We start from the raw sequence: 12,408 nt of genomic DNA on the forward strand, positions 1-12,408 counted from the left end.
TGTACTCAGGAAAATTTATTATAGCAAAATTGACTCAACCTGTATTTAAGGATTAACTAGGGCAAGTCCTGTGGCAGGGTGTAGCCCAAAAAGTGCTGCTTCTGCTGAGTTACAGGTAGGGCTGAGTTACAAAGGGGAGCATTCAGGTGGTGTAGGGGAGAGGCAAAGTGTGGCTGGTGTGTTTGAAATGCTGTTCTGCTTTGCTCCCCTGAGGGGCCCTGAAACTTTGAAGTATTTGGGTGATAAATGCGATGCCCCATCCCTGGAAATGTTCACAGCCAGGCTGGATGGAGCTCTGAGCAACCTGCTCTAGTGGAAGGTGGAAAGGGGAAGCCCATGGGAAGGGGGTTGGAGCCAGATAATCCTTAAGGGCTCTTCCAACCCAAACCACTCTGTAATTCTATGATATTCTCCAAAGGGTTTTAATACCCATTTATCCTTGAAATTACTAATTTAGATGCTTACTTGCATCTGAAAACATGGTTGTCGGTAGTCAGATCGATCAAAATAACTTTAGATATGATTTAAAGTATTTACAGTGTTTTGTTATATGCTGCCTACGTTTATCCATGAAAGATAAAAAGCAAAGAGGAATAAAAACATGGTGCCCTACCATCTGAAATAATTGATAATTATTTTATAGCAGGGTGTTATTAATACTTGATTTTACAAGGAGTCAAGCTCCTGAAGTTTAGCAGCTCTAGGGGGATTTAAGCTTTGTTATGTTGTTTGTTGCAATTTTTTGTGGTTTGTGGGGATTTTGTTTGTTTTGTTTTGTTTTTTAACATGTCTCTAATCCTCAGAGCTGTCGTGAAAAAAATTAAAAATATGACTGGAGGATCAAAGGTCATACTTGAGATCTTAGAGGGTCAAAGAAAAAAAAAATAGGATAACCCTTTGTTGTGGTATTCTGAAAGTTATAATTATGCTTAAGGCAATATCCTGATGGGGGGAGGTTGATTTGTGGATTTTTTTTTTGGCTTGGGAGTTTGGTCATGCTGCCTTTATGTTACTTTCTGAAACTTATTTTACAATAGTCACAATTATTCATACAACTAATCTAAAAGAAAAAGAATTAATTTAGACTGAAACTACTACATGTAGAAAATAAATTATAATATTGTGGGAAACAATTTTGCACAAACAAAGGACTATTTACATGGTAGATTTTATTCCACCTTGAATGTTTGTGAATTTAATGAAGAATGGCCAGGAGATCTGCTTGCTTGTGATACCCATTGCTAAAATCCTTCTAAAGAAATTCTACCTTTTCTTCCCTAATTTTTTAACTATCAAGACCACAGTAGCTAGAAAAACGTTGTGATAGTTTTTTCATAGGCATGCTTATTAGTAATTTTTTCACTTCTTTATTCCAGTCATTCCCATATTCCTTGGCAACAGCACTTTGTTGGCAGAGTTTATATAAATGTTTGGAGAAAGCAGGTGTTACAGACCCATCCACATCCCTCCCTGACCTGGTGTCAGTGATGTTAACCCCTCTTTCATTTTCGGGTCTGTTTCCTTCCATCACATCCTGTAGAAACCTACAGGACAGCTGTCTATTACATTAAAGAGGTCATATTTTTATTTAATTCTGTATGTTTTTAGAGATGTGGCTACAGGCTTTACACTCGACCAAGCTTTGCACCTGCTAAATACTGAGACTTCAATAAGGAGGGAAATAAATCTGAATTCTTGTATTTATTGATGATAACCACTGCAACCCTGTATTTTTTCAGAAGATTTTCGAGGAAAAATCAAAATCTTCTCTCCTCAGTCGTTGTTTTATAGAACCCCCAAGATTTGTTGGGAGTGATTACAGTGTAGGCTTTGTGACTGCATACACGCACATCTTGGAACCCAGGGAAAACCTGAGTTCAAGTGCTGTGATCAAAGGTCTGCAGCTGTAAGGGGCTTGGTGTTATCCTCAGATTCAGGCAGTGTAAAAAGGAGCAGAGACTGGCAAAGAAAGAAGAGCCACTTGTGAAACAAGCCCTCACATTTTGATGCAGAATGTATGCTTGTTCAAACCACCTGCTGTCCCAAAGCAAGGACACCTCTCTGTCCCTGCTCCCCAGACTCTCAGCCGTGGTGGCAGCCTGGCAGCAGGGGTGGCACTGCCGTGGGTTTGCTGTGAGGCAGCAGCACAGCCACAGGTGATGGATGTTGGAAGCTTTTCCTTCTCGGAGACCCGGTGACGCCAAATCCACCCGCCCGCCGGGGCCGAGCCGCCTCTCCCGCTCGGCTGAAAGCTGCAAGCGCGCTGAAGGCTTTTTGGAGGGAGAGAGCGGAAAAATCCACGTTCAGGAGCGGACTGCGGCCCTCCTGGGCTTGGCACACGTTCCGTGTCAGCCCGGCGGAGGGAGGGCAGCCTGGGCTTTAGCCCAGCGGGAATGAAGCCTGGCGGGGCCCCTCCTTGCCCAGCGCTGTCCCGGGCCGGGCTGCGGGGAGCGCGGTGGGAAGCGGGGCCTCGGGGAAAGCAGCCCTCCCTCCCTTAGGGCACGGCCAGGAGAAACCCTGCGGGGAGGGAGGCGAGGAGACAGCCTGGGAGGTCGGGAGGGAGAGGAGCCGCGCCGCCTTTGGGCGTTTTTGGCAAGGTGAAACCCAGCCTTTTCGCCCACCTCCGCGCTCCGGCAGCCCGGGGAATGCCGGCACGGCTCCAGCTCCTCTCCCCTCGCCAAGGGGCCCGCGGGGCGGCCCGGGGCGAGCGGCAGCGGGGGGAAGCGGCCGGGCTTGAGGGAAAGTTGCGTGGTGCTGCTTTTGCAGCTCCTCAGGACCCTGCGGGGGCTCCCGGAGAGCCCGGGCACCTCCTCCCGTCCTTCTGCCCTCCTTCCCTGCCTCCCTCCCTCCCCGGCCGGGCTCCCCGCGGGACTCCCCAGCCTGCCGGGAGCGTCGCCCGAGCGCCCTCCCCTTTTCGGGTTTGTGGCCTTAGAGTGTTTTGGGGGTTGGTTGTTTTTTTTTTTTTCTATTTTTTTTTTCCTCTCTTTCGGTGAGAGTGCGGCCGGGCTGGGCGAGGGGAAGGAAACTTTCTCCCCCTCCCTCCCCCAGGATGCTCCGGATATTTTTGAAAGGGCGGAAGAGTGAGAGAGGGAGCAGCGTTTGTGAGGGCATCTCATGCTCTTGCGAAGGTCCCCCCTGACACCTCGCTGCTGGGATTAAAGCCCGGAGCTGGAGAAACTCCTCCCCTTCCCTCGGCTTCTCATTCTCCCCCCTCCTCTTGCTTCCCCCTCCCCCACCCCCCCAAATTTCCTAAGGCCATTAGGAAGGGGGTTAAAAAAAAGAGAGAGAAAAGAGAAAATAAGGAGCCTGGAGTAACTGCGGCCCGTGGGACGGTGGGGAGAGGTGGAAGAGGAGCCTCCCTCTCCAGATCCATCGCTCAGCACCACGCTTGGGTGAAGGCATGGGAAGCACTGCCATGGACAAGAAGAAAGATGCCTCCAGCAGCAGCAGGAAAATCTCCAGCCACAAGAAACTCATGTTGCGAGTGCACATCCCCGTAAGTGGCTCCTCGCTCTTCCTCCCCTTCGGCAGCTGGCGTGGCTCAGGCGTGTTTTCCTCTGCAGGGAGAGGTTCTCCTGCGCCGAGCTCTGGAGCTTGGGGCGTGCTGGGCTGGGGGTGCACCCCGGCCACTCCTCCACATCTGGGGTGGGCTGAGGAGTGGGGTCCTGGCCCCCCGTGCAGTGCTGGGAGCCCAGGATGCCGTGTCCGTGGCACGGAGGAGTCTCCTCACTATCCCAGAGTCAGAAGTGACTCTCACTCGCTGCTGCACAAGTGCTCCTGTGCCCTGGGCTGTGCGTTTGTCTCAGTTTGTCTCAGTTTGTCTCAGTTTGTCTCATTCCCTCTCAGACTCGCAGCACGGTCTAGCAAAAGGTCTGTTCACCCCCAAGGCTGGTCTAAACATTCCCAGGTTTGGCTCCGGGAACTGTCCCTGCCTGTGGCTGAACCAGCGTTTAATATGATTCTTCCCTCTCTCTCAGGATTAATCCACTTCTGAATTTCCCAGGGCTGTGGAACCCAGAGCTGGCTCAGGTTTGGATCTAAGCAGTCTGATCACTGCTGAAAGAGCAGGGCAGTCCAATTCGCAGTGGAGCAAATTAGTGAGCTGTGGACTCTGTTCACCAGCTCTATTCTGTATATTCCAATATAAAGTAACATGCAAGAAATTACAGATACAGAATAACCACAGATCAAAAGTTTCTATTTCCAGTGAGTACTAAAAGCCTGACTGGCTCCGTCTTTAGAATTACATGCCTTTCAAAACTTAGATTTCTGGTTTTCTTTACTATTAGGATGTTTGTGTGATCGATGTAGTTATCAGTTTTCTATTCTCAGTCCTGATGTACTGTTGGTTTCAGTGCTTCTGGCAAGAATTGATAAAGTCCTTTTATCTTTTCTGTTGTTTTATTACGTGTTGGTGTTTGGAGTTTTTGTTTATTAGTTTGTTTTAAATCTCATTATATAAAAGTGGGAAACAGCTCTACCCGTGTCTCTGCCAGGCCACCAAGGAGCAAAAAGATATTTCTGGTTCTAAGATTTTTCCTTTGTTTTAGGAAAGAATAAGAAGTCAAAGCAAATTTATTAAGTGTCTGGAGTGTGTGGAATAAAATGGAGGAAAAGTACATGACTCTTCTGCAAATTTAATTTTTCTCTGGGGAGGAATGCAAGCCCAAGAGCCTAAGCCAAACTTCTGGAGCTCAGAGTGCACTCAGTACTAGAAAAAAAAGGGTCTGTTTCTGCTAACATGGGTGTTGGCTATGTATTTGTGACAGAAGATTTTAGGCAATAAACTTCACCATGGTGCCAGTGATACTTCACAATAGGGATGTAAAATACCAGCAAATAAAATGTACCACACCAAAGCACCACTCCCCCTGTGCTCATTATTCATTCCCACCCTGCCTGCACTGTTGCCTCTGCCGTCTCTTTCCACTGCCCCCCACCTCTGACTCAGTCTAGCCAGAAACTCTTGTGCAGTTGGATCCCCACTGCTGCAGGAGCTGCATTTTCTGCCCACTGCTGAGGAGCCATAAGTAGTTTTGGAGTTTCCTGTGCTTCTTGCAGGATTTTACAGCATCCACTTGGTGTTTTTGAAATACCTGCTGACCACCAGATATCTCTGACCACACCAGAATTTAGAACAATTTTCCTCCTTTTATGGTGTGAAGCTAACATGAAAAAAAAACAACAACTTAAGGACCTCATTAGCACTAAATCATTATTGACAGAGGAATGCTAATGCTTTTTCCTAATTTCCTCCCTAATCCATAGACAACCTTTCTTCATGAGTGTTGCCTTAGTTCTGTCTTGAAACATTTTTAGTAGTAGGTCATAATTTTTCATGTGCATCATCTCTTGGCTTTTTGCTGTGCAGTTTGTCACCTGGGTAATGGTAGTGACTGAAATAAAAGCTTGCAAATGCCTCATGTTGCACTGAAGTCCACATAAGTTTTGTTGCTTAATTGTTGCAGTTGGAAGAATGTCAAGATTTGGTAATAACACCTTCTATCCCTTCCTCTCCATCCCCAAAATATGACCCTTCTCTTCCATTCTGCATCATTCTAACATTCCTCTAATGGACTGTTGAGCCCATGGTTGTACTCATATTTTCAGTGGTTTTCTGTAATCTGCAGAGTTTGAACATAGATGTGCTATAAGAAAGAACATTTTTTGCATTCTTCTTACTTGACAGAGGAATCTGCATTTGAAAAGGTCTGTTTAGACTGTTTTTCTTCTCTTTTATAAGTTGTCGTGGCTGTTGTTTTGAAGCATCATTCCTATTATTTCAGTGGCGCCTGTCAGTGTAGCTGTAGTTGTCAAGGGAGCTTTCAGCAGACAGTAATTTTTATTTTGTTCATCCTCTTTGTGTTTTTGTGAGATCGTGTTTATTGCTGAGACATGTAATTCGTGCTCATTTGGATCTTCAGATTAGGAACAAGAGAAGAACTAGCAAGGTCTGAGTAGGAGGGGAGAGAGGAGTGTGTTCTGAAAGAGAAAGCAATGGGACAGAGAGGTACTGCTGTGATGCAGCCTAAAACATATTTATTGTTATGCAGAAATGCTGATGGAAAAAGTAATATATATTGGGGAAAAAAAAAAGTGAAGGATGCAAAATACACTATAACTGGGTTAGAGGATTGTGGAATGATAGGGCTTTCTGAAAAGAAAGTTGTATGCATTTCTACCCTTTCCTACATAGTTTCATTGGTTTGGGTTTGTCTGTGGGAAAAAACAGATCAGTTGAAGAAAGCAGGTTTGTGGCTTGCAGCACTCCAGGGCATTTCTCAGGTACACTTTTCTCAAGAAAGAATAAGACATGATACAAAAAATCTGGAAACACTCTATTTTCACCTTCTTTCTGTGCTCAGTGTCCTTCAGCACAGGTGGGTGGTGCCCTGCCTGTGCTTCTGGGAGTGGTGGTGGACCACTAAATTCCTGCAGGCTGGCTTTCCTCGCTGCTCTCAGTTTGTGTTCAGTAGCCAAGAATAAAGTAGGGGCCACTGTATTGTGTAGCATGGCAGGGGGGTGTTTGCTGAATGGCTGGGATGATGGAACATCTTGTTGTTTGGTTGTTGTTTTCTTTGTAAATACACAACTGACTTCAGCTAGTAATTTAGATGGACCAGAATATAATTGCAAGCGCCTTTGTAAAGGTCATATCAGCCTCTGTCTGTGCCAGCAGCACATTTAGAACTCTTGAAATTAGAGATGCCTAAAATGGAAATTTCTGGTCCAAATATCTTTGAAAGCTGCTGCAGATTTAAATAGAAACCTTTGCTCTATAGATGCATCATATCTGTAATATGAAGACATTAGCATTATAAAATTCCTTTTTAAGCCATTAGAAGTTAATGCCTGCACATTGCTTTGAACATTTTTGAAACTCTATTCTGAGATGGGATGCAATTGTCTGCTGAGTAGGAGCTCACAGCAGTGAGATCAGAATGTTCTTTTGTCATCTTGCAAAATCGATCCGTTCTAATGTTAACGTTGCCATTGTAGGTCCCTGATGCTGCAAAAAAAAAAAAAAATTAGATTCTGCTCTTGTTTACTTTGAATTTCATCTGGGATGGTCCAGTCAGTGCTAGCAAAGTTATATTGTATTTACATGAGTGAAACTGAGGGCAGAACCTGTCTCAAGAGCTTCACTATGCCAGGTGCCAAGCACCTGCTGCTCCCAGCAGGTGGGAATTGCAGGAGCTTGGCAATTCCTTGGATTTTTCCCAAATACATCGCAAGGTGACTTTTCATTGAAATGAACAAAGAAGTTTTTTCACAATAAGCACAAAAATAACATCTGTGAAAAAGTATCAAAACACCTTTCAGTTCAGTGAGGTGGCGCTTGCCTGTGGTACTTCAGCCCTGACAGCAGAGGTGATGCACTAGAAGGATGTGCTTGGAAATCGGGATCCTTTCTTTTCTATGCCACACAAAGAAACATCTCTGCACAGTTTCTCTATTTTCTTTGTCAGCCTTTTTGATTTTGAAGAGACTCCTCAATGTCAAAATTTATTGCTGTTTCCAGGCTTGGTGTTATGCCGGGATGCCAGGCTGAACATCAGATGGCTTAAATATTTCTAACCCAGTAGATGACAATGATGTTCTGACAGCTACTGTTGGCTCAGGCTCTGCCCCTCCATCTTGCTTTCCACACTTGCAAAGTCATTAATGGCTGCATGCCTAAGAAATCACTGTGAAATGATTTTGTTCTGTCACAGATTTTACAGGGTGCTTGTTGTCTCCTGGTAATTGCAGGGTAGGCTGGTAAGAGCAGCACTTCAGTCTAGCAGTTGCTTTAGGAAGCTGCAGATGGGGAATAATCTAGTGAATTCTTTCAAAGGTGAAAAGAAATCATCTTCCAGTGTGATCTAGGAATGAAAGAAATGTTTATTTCCTTGGGAAGAGGAGGTGAAGGGGGAGAGAGACAGAGGAGAGAGAAATGTTTCCCTAAAACTAAATCTGCAACTATTCTGCCTCTTGCTCTCACAGGGCAGGCTCTGAGTTGTCCTGAGCCTCTGTGGCCTTGAAGTTTAAATTTGGATTCCTCCCTCAAGGGCTGATATATTAAGACAGGAAAGGGCAAGAGGTATTTACTTAGGAGTGTTGGGATGGTACTTTGGATTATCTGAAGGATTAAAAAAAAAAAGGATTCATGTTTACAATCATAATAGCTGCCACTGCAATTAAGGAAGCATTAACCTTTTTGATTCTAAAGCATAACAGAAACAGACCATCAGCACATAGAAACATGTTGTGTCTTACGAAATATTGCTTTTCCTGGTTTGAGATTCTGCTCCTGAAGGGTCTCACCCGTCCTCCTTTATTTATACCTGAGCCTGTGAGGACTGTGGGCTCAGAGTAATGTGAATTTCCTTGGTGAAATAAGTTGTGAATGTGGAAGGACCTTGCAGAAATGTGGGTGGTGAGACTTTTGGGCTCAGGGAAGTTTACACTGTGCTTGTATTGGGAATTAGTGGAGCAGAAGAAAAGTCATGCTCCAGAGGAATCAGGAGTGAGGTGGGGGGTAGTGGTCTCCACCTAGGAGGTTCCAGCTCCTGGTCACACCCCTACAAGGCTCAGCTTGTGCTCAACTTCATCACGTTGCATTCAAGGGAGCTACTCAGATGTGACTGAAACCAGAATTCAACCCACACTTTGTTGATGATATATGGACAATCATGGAATTAGGTTGGTGTGCCCAGGTGCTGGCTTGGCAGGGCTAATGGGAGGAGAAAGGAGGCAAAACTGAGTCAGCATTGATTGCCCAAATTGTGGACATTCATGCTGAGTGAAGTAACACATGTAATTCTTATCCCTTTGAAGAAAAGCCGAATTTCTGTCAAAAGGCATCCCATAGACAGGGAATAATGAAAGAGCAGAGTTGGTTACAGGAGAAATGAAGCATCAAGGAAGTCATCAACAGCAGACAAGAGATGTCACAATGTGGGCTATTATACCCTGGACTGATCACCAGGCTTTGGGAATTGGCTCCAGGGCCTGATGTGGTTGCAGGGCTGCTGTCTCAATGTTCTGCTGTTTGCACTGTGGACACACTGGAGAAAGTGTTACAATCTCACAAACAGGGAGACCTGTGCATGTCTTCAAGGGCTAAAAGAAAAAGATTTCAGTCTTGAATGGAGTGTGTTTTCTCTCCTGAAAACAAAAACTTATGTACCCACAAATATACCATGCCATCAATAAATATAAATTATTATTGATGATGTGGTGGTACAGTGCTGTACTGCTACTGAACTATTTCTCATATGAGTGATATGCTAAAACACCAATGTATGTTAGATATGCAGAATTATTTTTGGGTTTGTAGTTGTAGAAACTGGAGTATAATGCTTCAGTTTAGTGTTTGCCTCTGTAATACTGTCTCGCTTAAGTTGCTTGCATATGAAACCTTTAAAGCATGAAAGCATTATTTACACAGTAGGGAACTGAAACATAATGCCATACTTCAGTTTTTGACACTGAGGATTCATAAAATGGTTTATAACATCCTTCAAATTTTCATAAAATTCAGCTTGACAGTAAATTACATTATGTAAGCATGACCCAGTGGGATGCAGAGCAAATGCATTGCAGTGTGAGTTTCATGGTTGTCATTTATTTCCCCCACCGTGACTCTTCAGACCTTATGGTCATTATTGCAAAGGGTGCCTCTGACTTTCTGCTCCAAAAACAGAACCAATGTCATCAGCTGAAGACTTAATCTATTTTTGTGACCAGGGTGAGAGAGCTATATGCCTTTTTTAAGCTGCTGGACAACATATTCATACATCTGGGGGTTCATTAGGAGGAAGTGTGTGCATTATTGTCTGCCATGTTATGGAGCCTTTATCTTCCTTTATGTACAAGAGCCATTGTGCAATTTTCGGTCAGCTTTTCATGTCAGTAATGCTGCTGGAACAATGAAAATAAGAAAATACATCTGCAAGTGAAGAGAGCAACCTCTCTGAGTGGTCAGAGTACTGCCTGACAGCACTACAAAATACAGGACTTTCTTGCTCAGTTGTGGATTTACGAGGGGTCTTTTATGAATGAAGTTTGGGTCTGGTTTGTGGAAGCTACATGCCTGTTGATTCCTTCAGAGAGGTTGGAAATGTGTTTTCTATGGAATTGTAGAAATCAGTACTTGTTGAGCTAGATTAGGGGTAAAATCTGAGCCCAAGCATGAAAAAACTTTTTCCTGAAGACAGGCTCTCCATAGAAATGGGATAGTTTTAGGGATGTGGTAGACTAAACAGGTGCCATGAGCATTGCCTGTTGACTATCTAGTGGAAGAAATGGATTTTTACCATCTTGCCACTTATTTTGAATGGACTCTACAAGGAAATCTGAAAAGAGGAATTATGTAGAGATTGCTCAACTCAAGTGTGTCACAATGACTCTATCAAGGCTACCTAGCCTTAATCCTTGACAAATTTCCACTGACACAGGACTGTTCTATGTTTGTAAATAGATGTGCATTTAATGTGTTTGTTAGGCCTGCGTTGCCTTGCTTTTGGCCATGTGGTCTTCAAAAGGTGTAACTGCAAGCAAGTGTTTTTATAGAATCATGGAATTATTAAGGTTGGAAGAGAGAGATCTGGAGGTTGTCTGGTCCAGGTGTTATTCCTGACCCAGTGGTCAACTAGAGCAGGCTGCTCAGGACTGTGCCTCATCAGATTTTGAATTTCCCCAAGCGTGGAAACTCCCCAGTTTCACTGCTCTGATGGAACACATTCAAGCAGGTGAAAGTTCCTGGAGACAGACTATTGTTCAGCCACTACACAGGCACATGGAACTGAACTCCACAGTTGGTTGGATCTTGTTGCAAAAGCCTAGAGCCAGTCTGAGGAGTGAAATTGAATTTGGCTGGAAGGAGTGTAGAGACTTCTGAGATGGGTACCAAAACCGTAGGCACAATAGTCCCAACAAGACTTGAGAAAGGAAGGAAGAGGTAAAAAAAAAGGTGCTTGGTCAGTGTTACCATGCTGTGTATGAGCTTTCCAGCTTCTCAGTAGTTCATTGCATCTTCTGGAATGTGGTTTTCATCATGCATTGTCATTCCTTTTGCATAAATTCATTAGAGGGGGATTTGCTGTTACTGAGTATTAATCATATGTTGGAAGTGTGATCTAAACCAAGAAGTGTGAGCATCTCTGAACTTTCCAAGAGGAAGGTTCAGAGATAAGAGCACTAAATCCTCAGCAGTCCCAGTCTCTGTCTGCTGTATGGCCTGAGGACAGAGGAGGGGTAAGCTGTGCATTGATGAATGGCTGAGGCTTGAGGTCCACAAAAAATCAACTTTTAAAGTGTCAGTGTGCCATACTGAAACACCAGAAGAGCTTGTGGAATCTTCTTTCCATCCATGGCTGAATGCTGTTACATGCCTGTACATATGTTAATAAAGAGAGACTCTCTGAAGAATTTCAAGCCTTGACAGATTGTATTGACTAGAGGAGGTGCAAGGAAACAACTTCATCCCTGCAGCACTGATATTCAAGGAGATGCCTGGAGTTTAAGCAAGTTTTCCCATGTTGTACAGGAATGTGACACTTGGACTCCTGAAGTTTTCAGCCCCGTTTCCCTTACCTCAGCCATAAGCCAAACCTTCTTCTTACATTATTTGTTCCATAAGGATCCATGTACAAACTCAACCTAAGTCAGATCCTTGTGTAACATTAACCTAAGGCATCAGTCATGGAAAGTATTTTTCTTTTTGCATTTTGAAAATATGTGTGAAGTGAAAGGATTCCAGGCTAATGCCTACAGACAGTCATGCCATGTCCTAAAATAACACTATTAGGACTCTTGGCGGCCTGATCAGGACAACCAAGGATTGAGGATATTAGATAAATTAGAGGAGACTATTTTAATTTCCAGCATCAAAAGGGGTACCAATGAACGTGCCTGATTATCACATCCTCCATGTGGTTCATGTGGTCGTTGAAAGCTGTGAAATATTAGTCTTTTGTTTTCTGTGTAGCTGGTGGCACATCAGCTGTAGAATTCTTGAAACAAGACATCTGCAGCTCTTCCACATGTAGTCATCTAAAATGTCAAGAAAATGGAGTTTGGGTACATCTGAAACAGCTCTTTACCAGCCATGTTCAATCTGCAGTAGTCTCCAAAGAGTTTACAGGCATTCTGTCTCCTTCCCTGAATTCCACTGACTTGTCCTTCCAGTTGCTGGAGCTGGGCATTCTCTAGTGCTGCTGCCAGCTAAAGCAGGAAAGAAAACACCAGCATGGTCTCAACACCATTCTTCCACTTCACTCGTTCCACTAATCCTAGATCAACTCTACATTTTTGTGGGAAAATGGGGAAATTCTGCCATTTGAAAAGTTGAGCCAACATTATTGATAAACATAAAATTTATAGCCTGAAAAGAATGGGAAGTAGAAGATGTTATTCAGCTGT

The 12,408-nt window shown here is 44.1% G+C and overlaps 2 protein-coding genes across 2 annotated transcripts in view; one reads left to right on the forward strand and one right to left on the reverse strand.

Moving 5' to 3' along the window:
• Nucleotides 1-588: 588 nt before the first annotated feature.
• LOC134560390 (uncharacterized) lies at nt 589-3,116 on the reverse strand. The gene is made up of 2 exons (XM_063416351.1): nt 2,622-3,116; nt 589-2,270 (listed from the first exon to the last, which is right to left on the reverse strand). Exons 1-2 carry the CDS (start codon nt 3,114-3,116, stop codon nt 1,878-1,880), a joined length of 888 nt encoding a protein of 295 aa, XP_063272421.1. The 3' UTR covers nt 589-1,877.
• Nucleotides 3,117-3,363: 247 nt separating this feature from the next.
• PRKAG2 (protein kinase AMP-activated non-catalytic subunit gamma 2) overlaps nt 3,364-12,408 on the forward strand; it is a 211,369-nt gene continuing 202,324 nt past the window's right edge. Inside the window, exon 1 of the mRNA XM_063416251.1 lies at nt 3,364-3,496. Coding sequence (XP_063272321.1) covers nt 3,401-3,496 — 96 coding nt within the window. The 5' untranslated portion in view covers nt 3,364-3,400. The remainder of the gene's footprint in view (nt 3,497-12,408) is intronic.

Source organism: Prinia subflava, chromosome 1 (assembly GCF_021018805.1).
Source record: "Prinia subflava isolate CZ2003 ecotype Zambia chromosome 1, Cam_Psub_1.2, whole genome shotgun sequence".
Lineage (NCBI taxonomy): Eukaryota > Metazoa > Chordata > Aves > Passeriformes > Cisticolidae > Prinia > Prinia subflava.

What these genes read in the sequence shown, in the direction of transcription:
- LOC134560390 (XM_063416351.1), bottom strand. Translation starts at nt 3,116, where the DNA reads ATGAGATGCCCTCACAAACGCTGCTCCCTCTCTCACTCTTCCGCCCTT. An exon ending in CGGGCTGCCGGAGCGCGGAG is followed by an intron (nt 2,271 to 2,621) that starts GTGGGCGAAAAG and finishes CCCTCCAAAAAG; the next exon opens with CCTTCAGCGCGCTTGCAGCT.